This window comes from Lytechinus pictus, chromosome 2 (assembly GCF_037042905.1).
Source record: "Lytechinus pictus isolate F3 Inbred chromosome 2, Lp3.0, whole genome shotgun sequence".
Classification (NCBI taxonomy): Eukaryota; Metazoa; Echinodermata; class Echinoidea; order Temnopleuroida; family Toxopneustidae; genus Lytechinus; species Lytechinus pictus.
The window spans coordinates 20082422-20109231 of NC_087246.1; the positions used below are offsets into that span (position 1 = coordinate 20082422).

The following is a 26810-nucleotide window of genomic DNA, read 5'->3' on the forward strand; positions in this document are numbered from 1 at the left end:
GATTGTCCTATTTTTATGTCTTTTGTAGTGGAAAATCCCTTTGAATGAAGCTTGTTTAAGTGTAATAAGCAATACATACATGTATATCATTAGTGGTGTGGTAAATAACCCCATTATTTGAAGGCCAAAGTCACCCCAACAAAAAGTTGATTTGAAAAAAAGTAGAGAAAAAAGTAGAAAACCATTGCATTGAAAATTTCATCAAAATTGAACGTAAAATAAAGTTAAATTACATTGTGAAATGAAGGCTTGATGACCCCAATCATTATAGAGGATCTCCACCAAATCATAAACCATGATTTTGTATTTCCATAAAAATAATGAACCAAGTGTAACATTGGGGGAAAGAATAAAAATATATATGTATATCATAAAAAATGAAAAAGAAAGGGCAACATCGGTTCCCTCATCTTTACACCACACATGAAGTGCATGTGATTGATATATGCACATGAGGTAACTTTAAATTGAATTATTTCTTATTTTATGTCTGATTTTGATGAAGTGTTATACTTGTTTGAAAATGTCCTATTGCAATCTTAATTCAATTTTTCTTTGGGATGGACTTAACCTTTAACAGGCTTGTTGAATCATTATAATAAGGTCCATTGTGTTGATCAATATTTCAAGCAGCCCCATCTCGTTATAATAGCTTGTACAGAAGAGGGACACAGTAAAGATAATGAAAGAGAGGAAAAAAGATGGGATGGGGTAAGGAGAGGGAGGGGAGGGGGGGAGAGGGTGGTCTGAAAAACCCAGATTTAATAGGGTTAAAATAAAAATCAGAGAAACGACCTGGGAAACGGATAAGTGAAAAATTGAACAAAAGACAAGTCTGTCATCCAGGGGCCTGTTTCATAAAGAGTTACAACTGTTGTAACTTTTGTCATTATGGCAACTACCATGGCAACAGGACTCGGCAGCCAATCAAAATCAAGGTTACCATGGTAGTTGCCATAATGTCAAAGTTACAACAGTTGCAACTCTTTATGAAACAGGCCCAGGTTTTAAATCCACTTTAGCCCTAACTACGGGGGTGGCCGGTTTCACCTCTTTCTCATAGATATCACCCTCAAACCCTCCCTCCACTTTACTCTATTCAGTGCATCCTCCTTCCTCATCACAACCTTCCTACTCTCCTCCATCACTTGCTTTTTCCATGTCTTCTTCGGTTGCACCCTTCCCCTTTGACAAGCCACCTCAAACTCAAACGCCCTTCTCAAAATGTGATCAATATCCCTCCTCAACACATGTCAACGTACTCCGTTCGCCATCTGATCCGCAGTCTCTTCCAAACCTAAAATCTTCAACACCTCGGTCTTCTTCCTTTCCATCAGCTTCACACCAAATATTTCTCACCATAGAGTTAAAGGAGAATGAAACCTCGGGAACAAGTGGGCTTGTGCGGAAAGAGAAAAATCAAAGAATGTTATCAAAGAAAGTTTGAGAAAAATCAGACAAATAATGAGAAAGTTATGAGCATTTGAATATTGCGATCACTAATGCTATTGAGATCCTAACATTGGCAATGCGACAAAGATGTGTGATGTCACATGTGAACAACTTTCCCTGTAATGGACTATTAAATACCCCCAAAATGTCTCTTTTTGCTCTTTCGTATGGTGGTACAAACTGTTTATCCGTAATGTATTCTTTGAAAATCTGTATTACATATGCCATCCTATAGAAAGAATACATGATCTACTGATAGATGTGATAAAAAAGGCAGTTTGTTCACGTGACATCACACATCTTTGCCGCATTGTGAATGGCAGAATCTACATTACAATAATCAATCTAAATTCAAATGCTCATAACTATCTTATTATTTATTCAATTTTCCTTGAACTTTCGTGAACAGTTTCTTTGATTTTGCTATTTTCCCACAAGCTGTCTTGTTCGAAAGGTTTCATTTTTCTTTAAATACGTGATAAACTATGCTCAGTCCTCAAATTCCCCATCTTGTTTGCGCTCAAACACCACGTTTTACTCCTATACAAAATCACTGATCCCACGCAACTCTTATAATCTTTCCATCTTCAGGGGAAACCTTTTCCCATATAACAATTCTCTATAACATTCCCTAAACTTCACCCATCCTAAACTTGCCCTCACTATCACAGCTGTCCTGCGCCCTCCACTCGGTTTATTTCCAATTCGTCAAATGCCAATCCGTCCAATTGCCAACTTGTCTAATATTTTGGTCTTCCATCAGTTCATCCACTACCTACATAGTCTAATTGCCAATTCGTCCACTCACCATTTTGTCTAAAAACCAGTTGGTCCAATAGCCATTTAGGCCATATACCATTTGGTCTAATTAGATTAAGTGATAATTGGGCAAAATGAATGAAAATGAAATGGATATTAGACCAACTGGTTATGACACGAAATGGTCATAGACAAAATGGTGATTAGACAAAGTGATGATTGGACCAAATGGTTGTTAGACAAAATGTTGATGGATGGAATGGCATTGGACCAAATGAAAGTAGACCATGTGGTGAGTGGTTGAGATGGCAGTAGACAAATTGGCAATTTACCCTCCACTCACACTTGCCCTTTTTCCCTCAAGTATGAAAACTCTCTCTCCACGAAATCTCTTGCCAGCCTCGAGGTGATTCTCTTCATCCTCGATGTACGCAAGGATATTTTTTAAATTGGCCCTATATTGTGATGATGGTAGGGACAACTATTTCATGAGCTCCAACACACAAAATTATTCTAAAAATGTCATCTTATTCAGAACTCTTATTCAAAATTATATATTCTTTTATTATGATGGCAATTGAAAGCATATGATGATAAAGGGAGAAAACAACAAACACCTAATGGGAGAGCTGTCCTTACCACTTGCCAATATCTATATACTTGTCAAATTGAGACTACATAGACTTAGTGATTTCATGTTATAAACAGCCATAACTTTCTTATTACAAGACTGATTTATTTCAAACTTTCAACAATTATATATCTTATTATCACCCTTTCACAAACAATTTTTTTATCAATGTTGGATTCATCGCTGTATATGGGTTATCTTTTTGATGAGTCATACTAGTACAGTAATGTACCATATTTTAGGATTATATTGCACAGAACCTTTTCCAGTACATGATTGATTAATATTTTCAAGTTTACTGAATGAATCATAATATTCATAGAAGTACGTATGTGTAAACCTAGTTTTACTGCATCAAAGTTTTATGGATGCAACAGGTGGAATAGATCTAACTGTACTGTATAAGATCTGCATCATCCAGTGCTGAGACGGTTCTAGCCCAGAAAAGTTTCTTAAATCACAGGGTTTTTCTCTCCAAAAGTCGGTCTACTTCTCAGCTCCTCCAATCCATGCGCAAATGGACACGCCTCGGCTACTCTTGGGCAACCGTCTGGATGGTGCTTGTGGAACCAGCACAGCTTGGTCTTGTAGAGAAGCTGCCTTTCTCTGGCTTTTTTCTCTGACTGCTGGGATGCTCTCTTGGATGAAGTGCCTCTGGGTGATGCCGCTGTATCTGCGGTATCTGGTGGAGGTAACCTACACCAGTCCTTCATGGAGACATTGCCACCAACAACTTGATTGGAAAAACATGGGAAAACAGAGGGCCATCAATGACCATCAGTCATTCATATGAGGGAAATTCAAAGAATACGAGGATAAAACCGTTTCATAAGTTGCTTCCTGCTTATGTAATTCCTAATGAATCGATCTTCGGAACTCTTTGTCATTTATCTTTGAAGGCCAAGCCCAATTCATGCTCCATACCATACCAACCACGATAGCTTCAAATAAAAAGTTAAATTGTGGCATTATAAGTGACTGTGAGTTGGATATATGTAAAGTCCTAAGCATTTATTCCCAAATTACCATGTTAAACATCATATTTGGTACATGGCTACTACTTTTTTTTTTCAATTACACCCCCCATATAACATACTTGAGTTGTTAAATGTAATAACATGGGTATAGATAGTTGCATAAAAGTTACTATTATGATAAATTTCTTGACTGATGGTAGCTAATGCTCAACATTACAGCCAATCAATCAAAGATTCCGTAAATTTTACCATCGGATGGTAAGTTACCATAGTCGACTCTTATGGGGGGGGGGGAAGGGTGGGGAGGGATCTGAAAATACTGATTTCCTTTTTTTCAATGATATGCATCTCTCTGAACAGATTAAAATTATTTTCTACTCACTTTCAAATATATGAGAACCCTTGAGCAATGTTTTTAGTCCTCCGCACTCGTTCTTCAGGTTCTTGAGGGTTGGTCCATCAAAGAGCTTCGCTACATTGCCAAGACTAATTGAACCTTCAAATTAAAGGGATAACAAAAAAAACTTCAAACCATGAACATACAGATACACTAGATAGATTCTTGATTGTGTGGAGAGAAGATGGGCATTTGGCAAATGATTTTGATTTCTTTACAAGTTTTTGTGACCATAAGACTTCTGGTGAGATTACATACATGTAGGAAACTGCTTCAGGACTTTCATGTCATTTTCTCTGATGGGATTGATCATTCCACGTTAAATATTTTCAAGAACAGGCAAGCATCTTCTTACCAGCAAAGTACTTTTTCAACATCTGTTAGCTTAATACTATAAGAATAAAATAAATTAGTAATGATTACCTCCTCTTCTCCAAAGTTTAGCCATCTTCGGGCATCTCTCCGTGTTATCCTGATCACCACCAGTTTGAACAACATCGCCATCCTTTGACATTGTAACCCCACCATCTTCTAGTATCGCCCAGGCAACATCCATAGTGATACGATCCTTCAGAGATCTCTCAACTCTTGAACAGTTCTTCACTCTCTCCTCCACTGCCCGTGGCTTGAAGTTTGGAGCAAAGTTCTTTTCCGCATCCCCCTCTGCTCCAGGGTACTGTCCCCCGGTCGAGCTACCTTCAGGTATTGTCTGATCTTCACTGTTGGTGCTTACCAAATCCTTACAATCACTTGGTGTCCTTCGACTCCTTTCTGATGGGTCAGGGGTGATTCCAGTATTTTGTGAGGGTCCTTTATGGTTTCCACTGGATTCAGAGCTTAGGATCGAGTCTGTCATGTTGGTTTTTCTTTTGTGATGTGCCGACTTTCTGCATCTATGAGCAACATACTCCTCCATCTTGACCAACACTTGAGGATGCTCTGCTGCTGAGTAGGTCTTTTTCCTCCCAACATGGCAGATCTGTACAGGAAATGGCAAGACGATATCCAAAGACATCAAACATGAAGCACTTTAAGATCAAACATACATCAATATTTCTTCAGGTGGATATTAACCATTGACATATTGCAAATATCAAATAATTCTCACAGAAATGAATAAGTTACAATCACCATAAATCTTAATCTAACATGGAATTCATTTGTAAGCATAAAACAGATAAAATAGCAAGTTATGTTCAAATGACAGATTAGAAACTCTAATTCATAGATAAATGTATTTTAAATGAAATCTGTTTTCTAGAGTAACTGAATTCCTGCCAAAACAATGGAATATGCGCATCAGAGCAGAGGATTATCTTTGTATTGGGGGGACGCAACAATAGATATCCCCCCCCCATGAACAAAGGGTATTCCCCTGGGCTGATGCCCATGGATATCTTGGATAAATCATATTAATTTACATGTTAGACATATTCCTGAGCACATGAAAGATGCATAATCTTCAGTGGGGGGGGGGGGGGGAAGAAGCCCTGGCCTTCCCCCCAAATGTACAAATTACAGGAACCTTTTTTTTTTGTAGGTAAAAAAAAAGCCCTGGCGATGTATTAGCATCATGGTCATCAACCGTGTGTCAAGTTAGTCGTAACTTATGATGAGCTTTATGACCGCCCCCCGACGGTTTCAGCTATTTTATATTTCTTAATGTTAAGGCATTAGCAGAGCTGTACATGAATCTTTTGAAGTGTACATTTACTATTTTTCTCATGATATTCTTCCTCAATGTTACAAAAAAAAATGATCTGATATGTTCTACTATAAAATATCCATCTTTCCTACAACTATTGTTCATCTATAAATCCCTCATTATCATAAAACCGTAACTAAACAAATCATTAGAAGATACATGTAGCTAAAATGTCAATATCACCTTTTTTGTTGAGGGTATCCTCATCTTGTCCTCCTCCACCACAAAGCCACACATCTCTCCTGCTTCCCGGACGAAGTTGAGATAGGTACGATACTGGGGTTCCCCTGCAACCCTCTGGCCGAATTTAGTATCAAAGTCATGGAAGCAGCATGGCAGAACAAAGTAATTAGTCTTGTATGATGACCTATTAAAAGTAAAGGGGCAATGGGGTGAAAAGACATTGACGAACCTGTTGACTACTGAATTCTGTAATTCCCATACACTTTGTACAGCGATCACCTGGTACGAGTAGGCAACAGTTTAACCCGATGACTACTTAAATCTTAATTGTCTAATATCCATAGACTTTGTATAGAGATCACCTGGGGGCTGTTTCATAAAGCTGTTCATAAGTTAAGAGCGACTTTGAGAATGACTGGTGATCCTTTCGTACGCGCTAAACCATCGCCAATGAACGTTTTGGTGTATACCATTTTCAACAAGAAAGGATCACCAGTCGTTCTTAAAGTCGCTCTTAACTTACGAACAGCTTTATGAAACACCCACCTGGTAAGAGTAGGCAACAGTTTAACCCGATGACTACTTAATTGTCTTATATCCATAGACTTTGTACAGGAACCACCTGGTTCCAGTGCAACAGGTTATTAAAGTGTACTTGATTAGTGTTTAGATTATAAAGCGCTGGTCAAAATGTCTGAGCGCCGCGAGCATCACAAACTGATGCAGATGAGTGCTTCAAAATAGCTATTCAACTTACAAGTCTTACATGTATAGATGAAATAATATGTTGCTATATACACCCAAGGCCTAATCAGTTGCTTGTTAATTTATTAATATCATAAAAAGCAATAATCTAAGTGATTATTGTACAGATCATCCAAACAAAATGTCTCTGTCAGATTGTTTGGACTTTCTTGACAGAAAAATGGAATCTACATGTATTATTAAATGGTAAAGGAGGGAGGGGGGAGTGGAGGGCATTGTTAGGAACTAATTTTCAAATTGTCAATTTGAAATTGATTTTTATTGCCATGGACAAACTTTTTGTTATTTGTGAATGTTTACTCTTTTGCCATGACAAAAACTGAAATTTAATTTCATTTTCCATGGTGTAACTTGATACATTTTTGTAATTTGTGAATGTTTACCTGGTTGCCATGACAGGTATCCATGGAGTTAGTTCATCTGAGTGGTTGCCAATCAACCAGTCGGTGTCCTTGAAAGATGTCTCCATGGATGCAATGATGGTGCTTTCTTCAAGGTGGGTTTCAGTGCCATACAGATCCCAAATCTTCCTCTTCCGTAGATCAATACCTTTCCCAGGGTACTGTTGATCAAAGTAAAAAAAATTAGGGTCCTATTTCACAAAACTTGTAATCACTTGCAATGCTAAAATTCAATTATAAAGATGATCTCTACTGATAATGCTGCACCATTTCAGTAGCTCATATCACTTCCTGAACCCCATAACACAAACTTAGCGCTTCATCGTCGGGCTGATTTTTTACCAACGAATCAAATTCATCATTATGCGCAATTAAAGGGTATATTATGCAAATAATGTACAAATTGTACAAATCGGCTTATAAGATAAATCACTAAAATTTGTGTTACAGGCCCCCTGCTAATTTGCCACACAATACAAGTGTTATGACACAGGGCCCCATCGTTTCACAACAAAAATTTAAATTTCATTAATAATTATTATTAGTCACTGTCAGTGAACATCACTGACAAGTCTGAATGCAAATTTTACAGAACTAAATACAGAACATATTTTTTGGGGGGGCATTTCAGTATTGTTTGATTGAGGATTAACAACACAACCAACACAATGTATCATATAAAATTATAAATGTCTGAATATTAATCTGTACATTTATGTTCAATATTAGAAAAGAATCATAAACAGATTCCTCCACACATCAAATTTTTACATGGATCAGTTTGTGGTGGCCTAAAGTATGGCCACATTACTGCCAACTGATATCTGTGTAAATTTAGCTGGTTCATTAAGTGTTTGACAGTAATTTTGACATTACCAATGCATGGCCAATTTAAGGGCTGTAGTCATTATCCTCCATCAATCATACACTGAACAGAAAATACTGCTATCATGAAAAAAATGGGCGAGGGCAGTGTGTGCGTCGAATATGTCACTATATTACATAGGTTATGTAAATTCGAATCAGTGATAAGTCAATACGCCATCACGTGACCATAGCTGCGAAGATCGCATTTGTTATATTCTAGGTTTTGACTTCACCTCAGTGAATATAACTGCGTTCTAATGTCAATTGCGGCGTTATATTCACTATGGTGACGTCACTCGCTGCTTAGTTGCGTAATCAGGTAGTTTATTCTACGCGCTAGTGTTAACGCGTCGATTGCATGGAGAACGCGCTTGATGTATTTTCCAAAATTTGTCTATTATGACGTAAATGGATCAGAGCTGCAGCAAGAACTTTGGGTTAATCAGAGAGCCAGATGATGAATCCAATCTCTGATGGCGAATCCACATAGACTATATAACAGATATTGCCTGGTCTATCGTTTTAATAAATAACATTTCGACTCCCCTCCGAAGCTATATTTTTCCCTCAGCGCTGTGCGCTACGGGCAAAATATAATCCCTTGGGGAACATATAACTCCGTCGGGGAGTGGAAATGTTATATTCAAACTCTAGGTGGGCAATATCTGTATGTTTCACAAGAGTTTTTAATTATTTGTAAGGCTCTGCATAAAGAGTTATTGGGTTCAACTTAAACCACAAGTAAGTTGTAACTTGGTCCAAAATGAGTTAGATAAAAAAACAGTAACTCACCCCCTCACTGTTGAGTATGTGAACCAGAAGACCATTGCCACATCCCAGATCTACAAAGGATTGCTTTTTGGAATCACTGGTCTCTTCCCTCTCCCCTTCAAAAAGAAGGATCAAGTATGTTGCTATAGCAACATCCTCATACACAAACTTCTGGGGGTCTGTATTCTCTGGCCAGATCTAGATAAATACAGTGAAGGAGAGTAGGGAAACATTATGTTCAAACAAGCAGTGATAGATCGGGGATTTAGATTGCAGTTTATGGGATGACTTTCACACGTTAAAGTTGAAAGAATGGTCCTTGACTGTTTAAATACATGCAACACTAATTTTCAAAGAAAACAAATTACAATTTGTGGATAAATAATTCATAATTAGCATGGCAGTATGAAAGAGTTTTATGAATCCTCTACCCCAATCTCTGTTAGTTTACTTGTTGAAATCCTATTTGTGATTAATTTGCATCTACCTATAATTGTACAGTTGATATATGCACAAGTCCAATCTCTTACTACCACATAAATCTGACTTTAATTACAAGAAATTTGACTTTGAATATGTAAATAACACAGTTTTGCACATTCTGGTCTAAAAAATGGATCAGCATTACACAATTACTGATTTAAGGAAGGCACATTTGTGCGGAATCTACTGTATATGGTGCATAATAAAGAAACATAAAAGGAAATGTTTTGTACTAATATAATTGTACAACCAGAGGTGGACATAGGATATCATAATTATGAAGGGGGGATATTATTTCAATAAGTTTGGCTTCCTCCCTTTTTTTTTACAAGTCCACAAAATGTATTTTTCTTTGGCAAGAAATTAAAAGTTGCACCAAAACTTGAAAACCTTCATAACATTTGGCTGTCAAATAATGTTACCTAGTTGCCCATGACATTAAGTTTTATTCATGGTAGGTTTACATGTTATGCAATATTTCCTTACCCTGACGAACTCTCTCCCATACTTTTGTTTCATCTCTTGGTATAGTTCAGTATATCTGTCCATCGGTACCAAAGGTTTAACCACCTCGACCCGATCACTGCCTCTGATCTCGCTGGCCCATTTAACAATTTTAGGTGCTAGAGTATTTGCTAGCCACTCGATAGAGGGAATAGATGTGGAATGTTGAGAAGATTTGTAGATTTTATCAACATGGAGTGATATTCTGTAAAACAATGGAACAGAACATCCATGATAAAATCAATGTGAAAATGAAAATTCTGTAGCCCAACAATCACATTCAAATCAAATTTATCAATCTTTGTCAAGTTTGTGTTGAGAATCCTATTGGTAATTGGTAGAGTTAAATTGTCTACACGAAAGCTATAACATAATGCTTGTGGAACGCTATGTCAAATGCTATGCGTCAGGTTTATTTTAGCAAGATATTAATTACTGTTATTTTTAATGTACTACTGCTTGGGTGTTAAAACCTTGAATTTAAAACAATTTAGGGCAGCTCAGAAAAAGCTATATTCATGAAATAAAGGGAAATTGTGGCAACCTCACATTCATTGACTTAAAATAGTCTCAAAACACATGTAGAGAACATTTTTTCTTCAGGACAAAAGAATGTTGCCACATACAGTACATGTACAGTATGCAATTACTAAAAAAAATCTTGCTCTTTCTGAGCTCTCCTTAAAATTTGAACACTTTGAGATACACGGTTTTAAGACCTCAGCAAATTTGACAAAACCATTCTCAAAGATAAATTTATATCACACATTCTTATGAAGTACATCACACAAATAAATTTATTTTCCTCTGAAAAGAAAAGAGGAATTAATGAAAGATGGAAGTTACATAATTTTTCAGTGTAAAATGAGACCTACTACGTCCTAGGCAATAGGATACCACTTTAATTTTCCTGAAAATCATCTCAATTAAAATGAACAATTTTGTTACCTAAAAAGTGTTAGTTTTCTGTGACCTGAAAATAAATTATTTCAGCCAGATTTCAAGCTTTAGCATCAGAAGTGGCCTGTTATTTCTTACCTATTGCTCTGAAATGAAAATTTATAGGATGGAAATTTTGATTCCTTGTTGCCACACTCAAGTAATGTAAAGACCGCTTCATTTCTCTTTTGATCTGTGTGTGGGGGGGGGGGAGAAAAATAACAATTAACATGAGAATAAACAGAAAATATAAAATGTATAATTTTTTTTCTTGACAAGTTATTTGGGAGAAGAAATATCCTTCACTGTGGACTGATGCCCCCTTTTTGCTTGGCAATTTTTGGACAATTTTGCACCCCGGTAAAGTTCAACTCTAGATCCACACCTGCACATTTGAATGAATAAGCAGCAATTCAATGATTCACAATTCTCTTTTTTAGATAAAAAATCATTGGAAACTCTTCACATAGGAAGAATTTGTGAGCATTATCATAAAATTAAAACAAAATAAAAAATACTTAGCTTTAAAATATGTCTAATACAACCCCCCCCCCCTCATTACAAATAACTTTGTCTACAAACTAAAGAAACCTTACATGCATAAATCTATTTTAGTTTTACAATAATTGACATGCTTTGTTTAAAGCTAGTAAAAGCTATTATTAAATACAAATTTTGACTGCATTGCAGTTCCTATACCATCACAAAAAGAGAGAGAATTCATTGATGTAGTAAAACAAATCTATTTGCCATTTAGATTTTGTTTTCAAACATTGGCTCAGATTCCCATTTCAAACTTTATAACTCACATAATTCAAGTTTAGACATAAGGATTGTTTTTTTCAACTAAATCATTACTTTGTGTTCATTCAACAACAAAAAAAGGATAAGAAAAAAGAAAGAAATTGAGATGGCATTTACAAATCATATGCTGACCATCAATAGAATTCTAACATTCCGTCTTTTTGCCTATGTAAATAATACCACGAATAGAGGCAAGCTTCTGCCTTCACACATTCTGGTCCTAAGATTTAATTATGGGATCCGGAGATTGGGGAAAACAATTACTCTGCAATAGGACTAATTCTCATCATAATGCTCCCAAAAGTCCCAAGCTAAGAAGTAGTAGGCCTCTATGGAGGATTTTGTAATGACTTAAGTGATAAAACCCTGTTACACAATATTAGCCTAAACATTTCTTCAACTTCTCAAACCCTTTTTAGTTTTAACTTTAACCCTTCATTCTTAAACAGTTAAATGTTATTGTTACATACCAAATATTCCCACTTCATAGACAATATTATTGATTGCCCTTCTTGACAAGAGTTTCCTGATGCAAATCACACACATTTTGCTTTCATCCTGAAGCAGTATTTCTTCATTTTCTGTGACTTTGTCGGTCAGTTTTTTCTTTTCACTAACACTGTCACTGGCATTGTTATCATCATCACCGGCACAGATTGATAATTCACTAAGATTGGATTCTTTTGAAACATTTTTGTTTGTCAAATCCAAAGTCTCATTTCTACACTCCTTCAGCAGACAGACATGGTGATTTAAACATCGCTCAAAGGAAAAAGAGTCTGCATTCTCTTCTTGAGAAACGAGATATCTGAGATCCTCCAAAAGGCTGGAGAGCCAGTGTTCGCGAGACCTCACCGCACGTGCATCAGAGAGCTCCCCCAGAGATTCGGGCGCAGTGTTCTCCGAGAATCCGCTGATTTTGTGCGTCTCCACCGCGGCTGATACTCGCCGATTTATAACCTGCGGTTTCAACCACCAAATATCAATTGCTCTCCAAAAACATTTAGATTCAGTATGAACTTCTTTGGAATATTCGTTTATCCAGGATATTCCTTCCATTATGGAAGAAGAATTAAAACATTTAAGTGTGAAATAAGTAAAGTTTTTATTCGTTCGCGTGGAAATGTTTTCATTGATATTCTCTTTACCAGTCTTTCGATGTTATTATTAATTATTTCTTTACTATGGGTCACTCACTCACGAGTCACTCGACCATCGGACAATCGAGCTACATTTTTATTGAAATATCGACCACTCCGGCCCTCGATCCTCAATCTTTTTCCACGGCCCCTGCGAGCCTGGGAGATATACTTATTTATTTATTTAATTCAATTTAATTTAATTCAATTCATTTCATTTCAATTAATTCAATTCAATTGTTTTTATTCTATCTTATTTTATTTTATTCTATTTCATCCGGGCTTTTCATTTCATTTCATTTTGTTTCGTTTCGTTTCGTTTCATTTCATTTCATTTTTTTATTTTATATTTAAATCTATTTATTTTTGTATGCCATGCAGATAATATCCTCCAACTACGGGGCGGGGGGGGGGGGCAAAATAGCCGAGGACATTGATTAAATTACTGACCGTTTACAATTCAAAACGATGTATACAATACAAAGAAATCTCCCACAAATAGAATCCCCTCTGAATTTGAGGTCAGAATTATAGAGGTGGATTATTTACCCTGCATTTTAGGCCTGCATCATAGAGATATATCTCGATGGTCTGCATGCAGTGTAATTACCAGTGCCTAGGATAGAGATGTACAGGTATTATATTGATCTCAATGGCGCCTTGCAATAAGAATACTTTGTATCCCATCGGCCCTTTAACTTCCTCTTTAACATCCCAATACGAACGTGAGTGAACACTGCGTTATAATATGTTTAAAATCCCTGTAAATGACCCATCTTCTTAATCAATCTATTTATTTAATGTCGATTTTTTATTTCTGCAGTTATCATGCTTTCTTATAATGTCAATATTTTCTAAAATGAAATTTAAATGATTCTAAAATATGGAGTGGTATTTGAGTGTTTATATGTGACCCTACTGCTGCAACTCTGCATACGTGATTGCGATTATTATTTCGTAGGCTCAAGCCTCAATGCCAAATTTACCTCATTACAATTGCTAATAATTCGATAATTCTTGTTGAGCTAAGTAGTAAATTACACGCACTACCAAATACGATTTTTTAATCGACAATATTTGCCATAAGAAATGGCATCGGTCGGATTCGATACACCAGACTTGTATAGCTTAGTTAGTGATCGTCTCTGTGATTGTGAATGTCAATGTGACTGTGAGCTGTCTGTGACTGAGTGGCAATGCGATATGGCTAAGCTAAGTGCCGCGCTGCGGTGTGTGTCGGCCGGTGTACCGGCGGATCCTGCGCCTGGCAGATACTGTTCTAGGCACCAAATCCGCCGGCGGATATGGTTCTCCTCCGGCGGATTCAGTACCAAAAAAGGCCACTCCCTTCGGAAGATTCGGAAGATATCGTTCTTGCGCTATCGCGATATCCTTCATTCATCACGTTCACACGTCATGCATGCACGCGCACCGCGCGTGAATAACGTTGCGAAATGAAGTTCGAAGAAGAGGTGGGTTAGCCTTAGTCTAATTGAGAGCCAGCTACCTTTCGGATTCTAGTTACATTAGGCCTTGAAGAGGAAAGCCTCAACATTTTGCCTTTATTCTGATGATTAGGGACAGAGTCAGACTCAGACTGACGTTGTTAATCAGAGATTAAGTTTGCACAAAGAAGAATCTAACTTTGAGCTATTTTTTGGCATTATATTCAGTAAATAAAATCATATTCTAAACTTTTCCTTTGCTTTTCTTTCCTCCTTTCTTTTTGTTCTTGTTTGTAGAACTTTTTGGGACCATAGCCCAACCCTTCCATACGCAGTGCTGTGCGGTTGGGGTCCGGAATTTCTTGATATCAAAGCCATTTAAACCTCGCAGATTGCCGCTATTTTAATCAAATCGCGGGCATGTACAGGATATAGCTTTTACACAACACATTTATTCAACCCAGTTGCGTAATGAACCAAATATTTTGAGGGGCAAAACATAGTAATGTGGGAAAAATCTGTAAAAAGTCGCAAAGCGATCGAGCTGGAAAAAAATGCCTTTTGAAATTAAATTCTAATTATGTAATTGATTTTTCCATTAGATTCAGCAACTAACAAATTTCATTGTTTCCATTCATTTCATTATACCTTGTCTCCTTTAATTTATTTTATTTCTCTTGGGTGTGGAACCAAGACCCCCCCCCCCCCCCCCCCCCCCCCCGGCGCATGTGCAGTAATTGAACGTGATTGTGAACGGGAAGCGTTATAGAGCAATTTGAGGTTCAGTATAAATGAAGAGCCCCTACTGTGTGGGGTCTGGGGCAAAGCCCCGGTAGCTTATTTACATAAAATTTGGCTAGCTTATAGCACAATGTTGTATGCAGTCCATCTTTCTTCCCGCTCTTTAATTTCAATCATCGGAAGCCCGGTCGTGTTATTTTTTTTTTCTTGTCCCTTTTCTTTGTTTTCCAAAAATTAGCTTTTGACTAATTGCATTTTACCTTCGTTTCGCGCTATTGTTTGCCATTTTGTCATCTTTTAATTTATTTCTCACCGTGCTATTGCATTACATATGCCTGTTTTGGAATGATTTGTTCTTTCTCAAATGTTCATTTTCCCGATTTCCTTCCTTTTCCATTAAAAAGGGTTTTTTTCTTCGTTTTCTTTTCACTTTTTCCTTTCCTTTTCCCCTCATTCCCCTTTCCCTTTCTTTCTCCCTCCCTTTTTTTCCTTTCCCGTTTTTCTTTTATTCCTGGTTAAATCCGACAGGGGGCAACTCCCCCCCCCCCCCGCCTGTTACGTCATGAATATCCATTAGGTGGACTGATGATGTCACATCTCCACTTGTTCTTTTGTAATTTATTATATGAAATTAGGTTTATTCAAATTTTTTCCTCCAAGAACTAGAAAATTTGGATTGACAACTGATTTAGTGCATTAGATATTTATTGCTGCAACTTATTTCATTATAAGGGAGACATATTATTCACACAAGTATGAAATAAATGAAAAAAATATGGTTTTGTGTGATAACATAAGAAAACGGAAAATGGGGATGTGACATCATCAGCCCAACTAATGAATATTCATGATGACTGTTTTCAAAAAATATTGCTTAACTTTAAACTTCAATAACTTTATTATTTGTTATCCGATTTTGATGAAATTTTCTGCATTTTGCTCAGTGAATTCTACTCTATGTATTAAGATATAAATATTTTCAGCCCGGACCATCCCTTTAATTCAGATTCCTTAACAAAAATATTGAAAAAAAAGGAATAAAAAAAAATCAAATTAAAAATAGGCCTACAATAAACTACATAAGATATTAATCATGTTTTGAAATTCTTTTTTTTAATGTTTTCACAAAAAATTAGCACTCTACAAGCAATAATATGAGTTAACAGCAATATATATTCATAAACTAATTTGCCTCATTTATTTTGAAATTATGAAGTTTTAACTCAAATCTGTAGTTTTATAAAAACTATAGGCCTATATGGGGGTACAAATTTTCGCCAGTCTGGCAAACTTACACTAATCATGGTGTGAAAAAGCACAGTTAAAGATTTCGATGCATACTGCGGACTTAAAGTAGTATAAATTTTCACGTAGGGCCTACAAAACAAAATGATGAAAATGTCATCAAAATCTGATAATAATAAATAGCAAAGTTTTGGCGCATGTGCCAGGTCTATGTATACATGATATATCGAGTCATTGTTTCTCCTATTCCCTCACCCCCATCGAGCCCTTCGTCAAAAGCTGTATGGATCCGCCCCTGAATAAAAATTCACTAAAAGTCTAAAGGCGGACGAAAATCCCCTCCCCCCATTGGTAACGACATTGCCAGAGCTGCGCATGCGCGCTTTCGAGGTTGGACGTCTGTCCAAATAAATATTACACGTATCGTCAATAGAACCAAATCCGCCGAGGAACCAAATCTGCAAACATCAAGCCGCGTCAAACCCGGCGGATATGGTTCCGATTAAAAACGATATCGGCCATTAAGAACGATATCTGCCGGCGGATACGGTATCCGCCGGTGGAACCGAATCCGCCGCTACACCGGCCCCGAGCCAGAAGTTGTGAGTGATGATGTGTGTGACTCTAGCAGGAGAGGCACATGGCCAATTAATGGGAGACCCGCGCTCACCAACATGGATGGATTTGAAGGTTGTCTTCCAATTATCAATATTTTGACCGACACCTGTCCTGATATTTATCACTAGGCCTATATCAGGACAGGTGTCGGTCAAAAAATTGGGATCGTCCCACTCCCAGGACCCAGTTTACAGGGGCAGGGATCAAACTCAAAGATTTCTCCACACAAGAAATCTAATGTTAGGATTAATACTTAATAGTACTATGGTAGTGGATCGTATTACCGAACACTTTTCATGAATTCAATCATATCAAACACATTATTCTCATAAAATTCACCAAACTTTCACCATAAATACACAATTACCTACAAAATATAAATATGTAAAAATTTTGCCGAAATTGTATTTCCTTTTTACGATATTAGCTTCCAATCGGACCCCTCTTCGCATGTGAAATATTTTGGTCACTTGAAAAAGGTATCATATTACCGAACGTGTGTTTTCTATGGGAAAAGTTGAGAAAACAACAAAATCACTGATGAGCTATTTTGACCATATTTTATTATTTTTAGAATATTAAGACTTTGAAAATGTGTTTTTTACCATTTTTCATCATCTTTCTATTCAAGTTCTCTTTGGAAGGATTCTGCAAAATTTTGAGCGTATGAAATTATTTCTGATGCGTATGATGCGCGCGTTCGGTAATACAAGGCCGGTCGGTAATACAAGCACTCACTATACTAGTAGGAAAGTTCACTCACCTGTCAAGTACTGTCACAAGTGTGCTGTCAGTGTCAATGTAAACAGATTCCAGGTTTTGGAAGACGGGCAAGTCGTGTAAAATTGACAGTAGAGGCGCACGGCCAATGATATATTGGAGACTGTCTCCATTGTGGGAGATTATCTCCAATATCAGACTTGTAAAGAATTTGGGTATCCAATTTCAGAGACAGTCTCCAGTTTTGGAGACCAATTTCCTTTGTTTACATTTGCTGCAAAAGGATTACCTTGGCGGCAAATAAAAATGTGATAAGCAGATTCCTCATGAAAAATTACCCCTATTCACCGTCTACTTTAAAAATTCACCGTCTACTTTTGTTTTGGAAAGTCAAAAAGGGGCCTAAGCTTTCGATCCTAGCAGAATCTTCGTATTTGTACTTTTGTTTTGATAAGGAATTTTGTTGTCAATCACACACAAAACAAATGGGCTTCTGACCTCTGTGAGACAAAATTTTGGGTGGAAAAAATCGTGCTTTTGTTGGTGTTGTTTCTTTTGTCCTTTTGCAAAGCAAGTCTCCAATGTGGGAGATTGTCTCCCCTATTGGAGAGAGTCTCCCATATTGGCCGTGCGCCTCTACTGTTGATGGTGAACTGGGGGGAGTTGAGGTCACTGAAATTTTTTTGTTGGCACTCTCAATTCCCGTAATTGCCCTGTGTCCGGCAGGGGTAAGTGAAGAAAAAACTGTCCCCATAAAACGGGTGGATCCAGGATTTCCAAAGGGGGGGACATAAGCCTAAGGTCTTCACTTTCAAGGGGGGGAGGGCACAGTCTTCTGTTTTAATGGCATTTTTACATTGCAAATTTAAATTTTGCTTCTCAAAAGGGGGGGGGGCACTTGCCGGCTGTGCCCATAATTAACAAGGACAGTCTCAATTTATCAATCAAGACATGATTTGTCTTGGTTTATGAGGATATCCTTGTTTCTGGGACAATCCAAATTTTTGGACCAGCCCCTCTACTGCATATTGGACCGTAGCATTGGACCAAGGCAAAGGCCTAGGCTATTATTATTGCTTTGCAAAAGCCCAAACTGGGCCAAAGGCAATGCCTTTAATTTAATGATAAAAAGAAACGATGTTCAACAAAAAGATAATTATTTACACCATGCTTGATTTACACCCAAAATGTCTGAGGTTTAGAAGCCCATTTCATTTGTCTTGTGTATGGATGATAGCCAAAGTCCTTGAAAATGAAAGTATTCTACCCTGATCAGTCCTTATAATTTTGTGGAGCTCAATAAATCGCTCTCCTTATTTTTTTGAGGAGCTCAATTGAGCTCCTCAGAATCGCTCTCCTTGAGGAGCTCAAATCAATTCAATACAATACATGTATGATAAATTGTAGATTTTTCTTAACATCGTATATGCAATAGCTGTGTAGCTGTTAATTAATCTGTGGTGAAACTAGGCCTGGGTCAATATGTTTAAAGTTACGAAATATCGCGTTCCTGCTTAAAAAAAAAATACTGTACAAAAAATTGCTAAAATTTCACATTTCCATCTTTAAGTCCATGAAATGGCCATCTATTTTCCATGATTCCTTGAAATTATTTTGATTTAGTTGAAAACTTTAAGAAGAATGAAGAATATTCACCTCTTTCCTTACTCTGATTTGAATTTACACTCAGTTAATGTTGTAGTCCCACATGTAGACTTCTATGGTATTGCCATGAAAATCTACATATGGGACTACAATATTTACCGATTTTAAAATCAAATCAGAGTCGGGGAAAGAGGTGAATATTCTTCATTTTTTCGGTAGTTTCCAACTAAATCAAAATAATTTCAAGGAATTATGGAAAACAGATGCCTATTTCGTGAATATAAAGATGTAAAATGTGAAATTTCAGCATCTTTTTGTGAAGGCTTTTTTTTTTTAGGAGCGCCGGCGCGATCGCGCTCCTCAAAAATGAAGGTCTGCTACATGGTAATTTTTAAAGTGGTAATTTTTCATTCATCAGAGGTGCTGGTCAGAAAATTGGGATTATCCCAGTTTACATGGACTGTCTCAATTTTCAAAGATTCCTCCACACAAGAAATCTAGGAAAGTTCATTCACCTGTCAAGTGCCGACACCAATCAAGTGTGCTAGTTAATGTAAACATATCAGGTTTCATAACAAGATTATAGGAAGATGGCAAGTCGTGAAAAATAGATTCAGATTCACTAATCTATTGTTCCCAATGGAAATTCGCTCTGTTGGCATTACAAAATATACATACATTATTCACATAGATTATACTGCACAACAATTCAATTAATATACATTTATATATGTACACACCATAGATTGTGCCAAGGCCAGGTAATCCTTTAACAGCAAAAGTAAACAAAGGAAATTTATCTCTCAAACTGGAGACTCGATGAAATAGATACCAAAATTCCTTACTATAGTCTCTGATATTGGAGATAATCTCCCACATGGGAGACTGTCTCCCATATTGGCTTCACACCACATTCCATCTAAATTTTAACTCAGAACCAAAGAAGCATAATCAAGGCGCTATCTGCTAGCATTATGACAAGGGAATGTAAGCAAGCACTCCCTACCATTAATTGAATATTCCTGTTCCCTAGTACCATCAAATCTTCAAAGTTCTATTCCTTTAAAAAAAAAAAAGATTGAATCGAACTATTGCCATAGACTTCCTGATCCTGAGTAGGCTGTGAGGACCTAGCCCTTTTAGAACTACTATATTATGGTAGGTGAATGAATTTTTAATTGTGCAATACTGGTTATGTTCAAGTAGTAATTTGAATCATTTTTTCTTTGTATAGCATGGGAGACGACAAACCGAAGAAGGGGCACACCTCCCGTCAGAAATGGATGACGGGTGGCATCCCAAGATACAGCCGGTCCCAGATGTACAAGCGAACAGCCATGTACAAGAAGAAGAAGGTAATGAATATTGATTATCCACTGCCTTAGTCTTCAAGCAAAAATGTTCTTTTTGGGGGGGGGGGTGGAGGAGGGATATGTGTCTTGCATCTAGATTGAACTAAAGGTTTTCATTTTGAAATGGCTTGTGATGGATATTTAGTCATTGCCAAGTTATATATATTTTTGTTTGTGACATTGAAAAGGTAAACTTATGAGCATTTACAGACTTTCACTTTTTTTTCACGAATGTTTGAATTGCTTTGAATTATGAAGTCACAATGTTGATAAATAATTGTGTTTGATGGAAAATGAAACAAAGTAAAACTTGCTGTGATGATTGGCATTTAATGGTTTTGTGTGATAGTTGTGCTAAAATCTGAAGGTAATCATTGTTGGAATTTCCTTTTGCGCATTTCACTTAGAGATGAATTGAGAACAAAGCTTATACTGCTAGTATTAAGGTATGAATTAATTGGATCTTTTATGCCTCTAAACTTTCATGTAGAACAATTGTAAATAAAAATTAATCTTGTAGGACTAAATTGAAATGAATTTTCAATCCTATGAATCACTTTTACAGACTGTTGTGAAGAAGGAGAGGAAAAGGAAACCAGCTATGGTTGAGAAGCAGATCGGTGGTGAGAAGAATGGAGGTAAACGTCTTGTCCGTGTCAACAGACTGGTGAGTGTCATGGTGGCTTGTAATCAATATCTTATTTTACATTTTAAATGCAATACATTGTAATACTTTTATACAAGCATGTATTTCTCTGTATATTCTTCATGAAGATAAAAAAATTAAAAAGGATGTTATTTTTGTTAGTAGAAGCTGTGATATCACGTTTAATACTTTGTAAAATCCTTATGTGAAAAAAATGTGCAATGTTTGTTGCGAATTTTAGCGTGTACTCTGCATAACTTTGAATTATTATTTTGTCATCATAGAGTAACCTCAAGGTCATGAACACTAAAAATTGTGCACAGAGAGCCTTTTGCATCATTAAAAAGTATGAATTTTGAATCTTTCCACCTATAGCCTCGTTACTATCCAACTGAGGATCTGCCCCGTAGGTTAAACAACCGCAAGACGCCCTTTAGCCAGCACAAGTCCAAGCTAAGGCCATCCATCACCCCGGGTACTGTCCTCATCCTTTTGGCTGGACGCTACAAGGGAAAGAGGGTTGTTTTCCTCAAGCAACTCGCCTCCGGTCTCCTCCTTGTCACAGGTAAAAAGAATTAGATGTGTTTTTTGTCTCGCAGCAAGGTGTGGAGAGGACATACAGCATTTAATCTGTTCATCTTTTGTCCGTCCTCACATTGTGGTTTCCACACAATAGCTTGAAAAATAATAGACAGATTTTTGTCACTCATTTGGGTGTGGTTACATCATAGTATTATGCAGGTCAAATTTAAATTTTGAGACTGAAGGCTTAAAGCTGCAGCCCATGTATTGCTGTTCATGTGATAAACATGGCTATCTGTCTAATGGACAGACAAAATGTCCAGCTTGCTATTGTTTTTGCCTGAAAATAATGAGAAAAGAACAAGATCTCAATGAAAGTCGACTTGTGCAAGTCTTACCTGTTTTTCCAATGAGCATTAATTTATTCCAATTATTTGAATATTAGATTATCATTCTCTGGTGTGAGAACGATATATGAATTAAATTTCAAACATTATTTTTTTCATCTAAACTACTCTATGATTAACATTTTACCCCTGTAACCAGGTCCCTTTGACCTGAACGGTGTACCACTGCGCAGGATCAACCAGGCTTACGTCATCGCCACCCAGACCAAGGTGGACATCAGCTCTGTCAAGCTTCCGGAGAGATTAAATGACATCTACTTCAAGCGCATGAAGCTCAAGAAGCCACGTGGACAAGAGGGAGAAATGTTTGAGTCTGAGAAGAAGGTATGCTTTTTTTGTTAAATACTCTTAAACTTATGCATAAGTTACGTTTAGAGCACATGATCTGTGTGGTATCTCTCAAAGATATAAGTGACTAAATATTGTTCTTAACCCTAATAAGTCTTGGGGGCTGATCCAGCCCCCCTCGACACTTTTGGCGATTGCCGCGCAATTTTTTTTTGAGTGCGTCGCTTACTGCCTTTTTACTTATAAGTCTTGCGCAACTTTTTAGACCAAAATTGCTACCCCCGGGTATTGGTTCTGAAATTACACAACATAAGTGCATGCAGACCCGAAATTGGTAAAAGAACATGTATTTATACAAATCCAATGCGAATAGTGTTTTTTAGCAAAAATTTTTGTCGTGATTGTCGGCCGAGATCATAAGGGGAGCGCCCCCCCCCACAATCTTCTTGGGCGTCGAAATATCCCAGTCTATTTGGGGTTAAATTCCCAGTGTGGTATATAATGTCTCAAGTCTCTTTATGTGATCACGCTCATGGGACACATGCTTGTGCTGTCTATATGAGATTATATGATAAATATAATTTGCACGTAGGTACTTTAGCATGACTTTTAGCCTGACTTTAATTTTAAAACTGTTCAGTTTGTCTGCAAGGGTCCAAAAATTCCAACACAATAAGATGGTTGTCAGGAACTTTGGTCTCCATGGAAACTACTTGAACCTACAGTATGTAGAATTTGAAAGAAGCCTAGAAAGTGGCATTAAAGAATTTAACTGAGATTTGACCCAATGTTAAAGTAAATGGGAGTAAAAAAAAATGTGCACAATATTCTTTTTCTTGTTTGCATCATTTCTAGGAGTACACTGTTTCTGACGAGCGCAAGGAGGACCAGAAGGCAGTCGATGGCCAGCTTCTGTCTCTCATCAAAGGAGTTAAATACTTGAAAGGATACCTCCAGATGGCTTTCTCACTCAGTAACAAGCAGTTCCCACACAAGATGATCTTCTAGAAACCTTGCCGCCAGTGCGGACAATCTAGCAAGAAACTTGGAAGAAACTGTGTAAATCACATCCAAAACCACATTCTTCACTCACACACATGAACTTGTGCAGCAGTAACAAAAGGAGTCGATTATCTGATTGGATCAAGTATCACGGAAACAACCCCATCCCATGGTAGACTGGAATAATATCATGTAAAACATTAAAAACTAACAAAAAAATTACAATGCTGTGTCCTCGTTTTTATTTCATGCTGTTTATTTAGTATGAAATGTTTGGTGTATAGAGGAGGTCCTATTTTAAACGAGAGGGCATTGCAACAATTTGGAATCAATTGCAAGTCAATTTTGGTTCCTTGAATCAATCATAATATTTGCAATTGATTGCAAACTTTGATCTATTGCTGGTCTGTTTCATGCCAAAATGAAGTATAGATTTATTATTTAGTATAAAATTTTTCAATTTTTAGTCAATGAAAGAGGCTATAATTTTTGTAAACAAATTTTGGCATTACTCCTATGGGTTTTAAATCACATGCTCGATCTGTAATGGAAATCATAAGTCAGAAAAAATTAGAACCATTGGACTGAATTGTATATTAATGAGTCAGAAAGAGGGGGTTGAGGGTATTTGAATTCCAGTTCATCGTGACTTGGCCGTGAACCAGAATAGCCTGGTGGTTAAGTCGCTGCCCGGAAAGCACGGTGAGTTGAAAAAGGCCGTTGTATTCATTCTTACTCAAACCACCTATATGTAGCTGGTGCAAAAAGTGTTAAAACTGCCGTTTTCAACTCTCCGTACGGCTGCCGTAGAGCGTGACCGAGGTATAAGTAACACTCAAAGGGGCATATAAATCTCTATGGTTACGCACGACTGTATGACTGGTGAGCATGGGCTGAAATCACAGGGTTGTGCCCCCCCCCCACTTGAATTTTATTTTTGTGTAGGAACTTTGGGGGAGGGTTTCCTCTTTCCCCCAAAGGACCTATGAACTCCCTTATTTTTGCATACAGGGTACCCTTTCTTGTATTACCATCAGTGTAATATGAGATCTGGGCTCCGTAACACAAAGGTTTGCGATAAATCGCTAATCTGAAAGAACCGCACTGATTGGTCCCTGGTCAGTATTTTAAAACTAATCCACATGTAACATTGATATTGATTGGTCAGTTCATTTAGCGATTGATCGCTAATCTTTGTGTTACGGAGCCCTGGTTAAAATTGTTAAAACATATATAGCTCCCACTACGTTAAAAAGGGGTACAATTTTTGAGTCTTTCATTTAGTACAAGAAACGGTCACCATTCTTGCATAAGATTTATAACATTAAATCATTCAAAAAATAAACATGGGTGTGTGTGCATGTGATAAGAGAAAGAGCAAGAATATAGGATGGTGGTAACTGGATACAAAATGGTTGGAAAGAGATATGAACAACTAAAAAGAACGGGGTATGTATGTTGGATAGCTCAGTTTGGCTAACTGAAATTAACTGATATAAACAGGGTAAATGGAGAGGTGGGATTAGGATTAATTGAGATGGAGAGAAGGATAAAGCAGAAGAGAGGGAGAAAGAGACATGCAGAGTTTGAATGCTGCTGATGGTACGATGAATGAAGTATAAAAAAAAAGAGTAAGGGAGAGAGAAAGGATGCAGAAGCATGCTATAATCGGAATAAACAGAAAGTTATACCTCGGTCACATTTGCTCTACGGTGCCCCCCCCCCCCCCACTCCGGGGTCGGAAGGACCGCATGCGTGTTCCCAAAATGTCCGGTAAAGGGGTACTTTTTCGCGGGACAAGTCCGGCCTGCGAATTGTAAAAAAAGGGGGGTGTATTTGAATTTTCACCCGGAGATTTCTTTAAAAAGGTTTTTTTTTTATCTCTCTATTTGGACTCCTGAGAAATTTTAAAAGGGGGTTAAAAATATCTTGAATAACATAGAAAAATTGATCAAATCCCGGGATCAAATTCCTGAAATTCCTGCTAGTTTTGAAAGCTCATTCAGGATTATTTCATTTTGAAAAGTAAAGTACGGACCTTTTGTTGGAATGAGAGCTCACCTGAAATTGAGCAGTGTTCCGGATTAAGGGGGGGGGGGGTCTCCAAGGCAGAAAAAGCCCTCGAAAGGGGGGTTCTGAAATTTTGGCAGACCTTCGATAGGGGGTGCTTTCAAAGGGAGGGAACGAGCATAGGCGTACCCTAAATAACACTGAGTGGGGGGGGGGGGAGGGACAGGCGGCGGCCGTACGGCGAGTCGAAAACAGCCGTTTTAACATTTTTTGTACCAGCTATATATAGGTGGTTTGAATAAAAATGAATAAAACGGCTGTTTTCGACTCGCCGTACGGCCACCGTAGAGCAAATGTGACCGAGGTATTAAGTGAATTCTATTTTTCTCAGAAGGAGCTTGTGTTTCATAAGCTACCCAAGTTGTGTAAGCAATGCAATAAAATCAGGATGAAATCATCCCTTGTGTTGTTTAGAACCCCCCCCCCCCCCTTGGCACCAATATCCGCTTGACACGCTCTATTGCAGCTGCCCACCCTAAAACTCTCTAATGTCCCAAAGTCAAACACTTCTCTTCATCCATGGAGCTGATAGATCCATGCTTCATCCATCTTCATATATATACCAAGGACGGCTCGGCTGATTAGCTCCCAATGTGGACAGATTTAAGAATAGTATTAATTTATATTTTATTAGCTTGATGTAAAATTATTAACCCTAAAAGGACTGGCTATTTGAGATGCATTGAGGACGGGGGTGGGGGCATGATGGCCCCTTCTGATATCGGCCGCCATTCGCACCGAAATTTGGCACGCACATTCTCTACAACATAAACTACAAGCCAGTAAAAAAAACTCTGAAAATAATTATTTTTTATTTATTATGAATAGAATATGCAAATTTATTTGTGAAAAACATTATTTGCATATGTAACACCCAATTTCTCTTCAAATTTTCATTATTTTCCCAGATGTCATCTTTGTAATCTAATTTAAAGTTTACCACAAAGAAAAATTGCGAGAGCCAATTTTTTTCTTTATGTATTTCTTTGTTTTTCATCTCTTGTTTTTTATTGTTTTTTCAATGGAAATTATTACAAACCATTTAACAAATAAATTAAACCCTAAATTAATTAACCCAGCCAATTATTAGAATGATATATAATCACCCTCTTATGAATTTCTTCTCCCATAGACTGTGTACACAAAGTATAAAAATTAGCCATTTTCGGCAAGACATTGTCTCGTAAAAAGTCATGTGGTGTCGCGATGCTATACCCGTATGTCGCAAATTTGGTCTCAAAAGTTGGGTGAGACTTCGAAAAAAAAAGTCATAAAATTTTGCTGCGCTATCTTTTTGCGTTTCGGAAATATCGCGCGAATTGTTGAGGGGGCCCGGGTGAGGGGCCATCATGTCCCCAGTCCTTTCAGGGTT

General features: G+C 37.3%; 2 protein-coding genes across 2 annotated transcripts; one reads left to right on the forward strand and one right to left on the reverse strand.

The window, feature by feature from the left end:
• Positions 1-2749: 2749 nt before the first annotated feature.
• Positions 2750-12921, reverse strand: LOC129254602 (probable tRNA (uracil-O(2)-)-methyltransferase). Its single transcript, XM_054893104.2, has 9 exons — positions 12109-12921; positions 10934-11027; positions 9878-10100; positions 8930-9106; positions 7253-7431; positions 6105-6288; positions 4640-5195; positions 4202-4315; positions 2750-3575 (listed from the first exon to the last, which is right to left on the reverse strand). Exons 1-9 carry the CDS (start codon positions 12695-12697, stop codon positions 3295-3297), a joined length of 2397 nt encoding a protein of 798 aa, XP_054749079.2. The 5' UTR covers positions 12698-12921; the 3' UTR covers positions 2750-3294.
• Positions 12922-13461: 540 nt separating this feature from the next.
• LOC129254601 (large ribosomal subunit protein eL6-like) lies at positions 13462-23593 on the forward strand. Its single transcript, XM_054893103.2, has 6 exons — positions 13462-13502; positions 20386-20506; positions 21069-21170; positions 21525-21714; positions 22218-22402; positions 23222-23593. Exons 2-6 carry the CDS (start codon positions 20387-20389, stop codon positions 23372-23374), a joined length of 750 nt encoding a protein of 249 aa, XP_054749078.2. The 5' UTR covers positions 13462-13502; position 20386; the 3' UTR covers positions 23375-23593.
• The last annotated feature ends 3217 nt before the right edge of the window (positions 23594-26810 follow it).

What these genes read in the sequence shown, in the direction of transcription:
- LOC129254602 (XM_054893104.2), bottom strand. Translation starts at nt 12,697, where the DNA reads ATGGAAGGAATATCCTGGATAAACGAATATTCCAAAGAAGTTCATACT. An exon ending in ACATACTCAACAGTGAGGGG is followed by an intron (nt 7,432 to 8,929) that starts GTGAGTTACTGT and finishes TTTGATCAACAG; the next exon opens with TACCCTGGGAAAGGTATTGA. An exon ending in GGATACCCTCAACAAAAAAG is followed by an intron (nt 5,196 to 6,104) that starts GTGATATTGACA and finishes TTTCCTGTACAG; the next exon opens with ATCTGCCATGTTGGGAGGAA.
- LOC129254601 (XM_054893103.2), top strand. Translation starts at nt 20,387, where the DNA reads ATGGGAGACGACAAACCGAAGAAGGGGCACACCTCCCGTCAGAAATGG. An exon ending in TTGTCCGTGTCAACAGACTG is followed by an intron (nt 21,171 to 21,524) that starts GTGAGTGTCATG and finishes TTCCACCTATAG; the next exon opens with CCTCGTTACTATCCAACTGA. An exon ending in TGTTTGAGTCTGAGAAGAAG is followed by an intron (nt 22,403 to 23,221) that starts GTATGCTTTTTT and finishes CATCATTTCTAG; the next exon opens with GAGTACACTGTTTCTGACGA.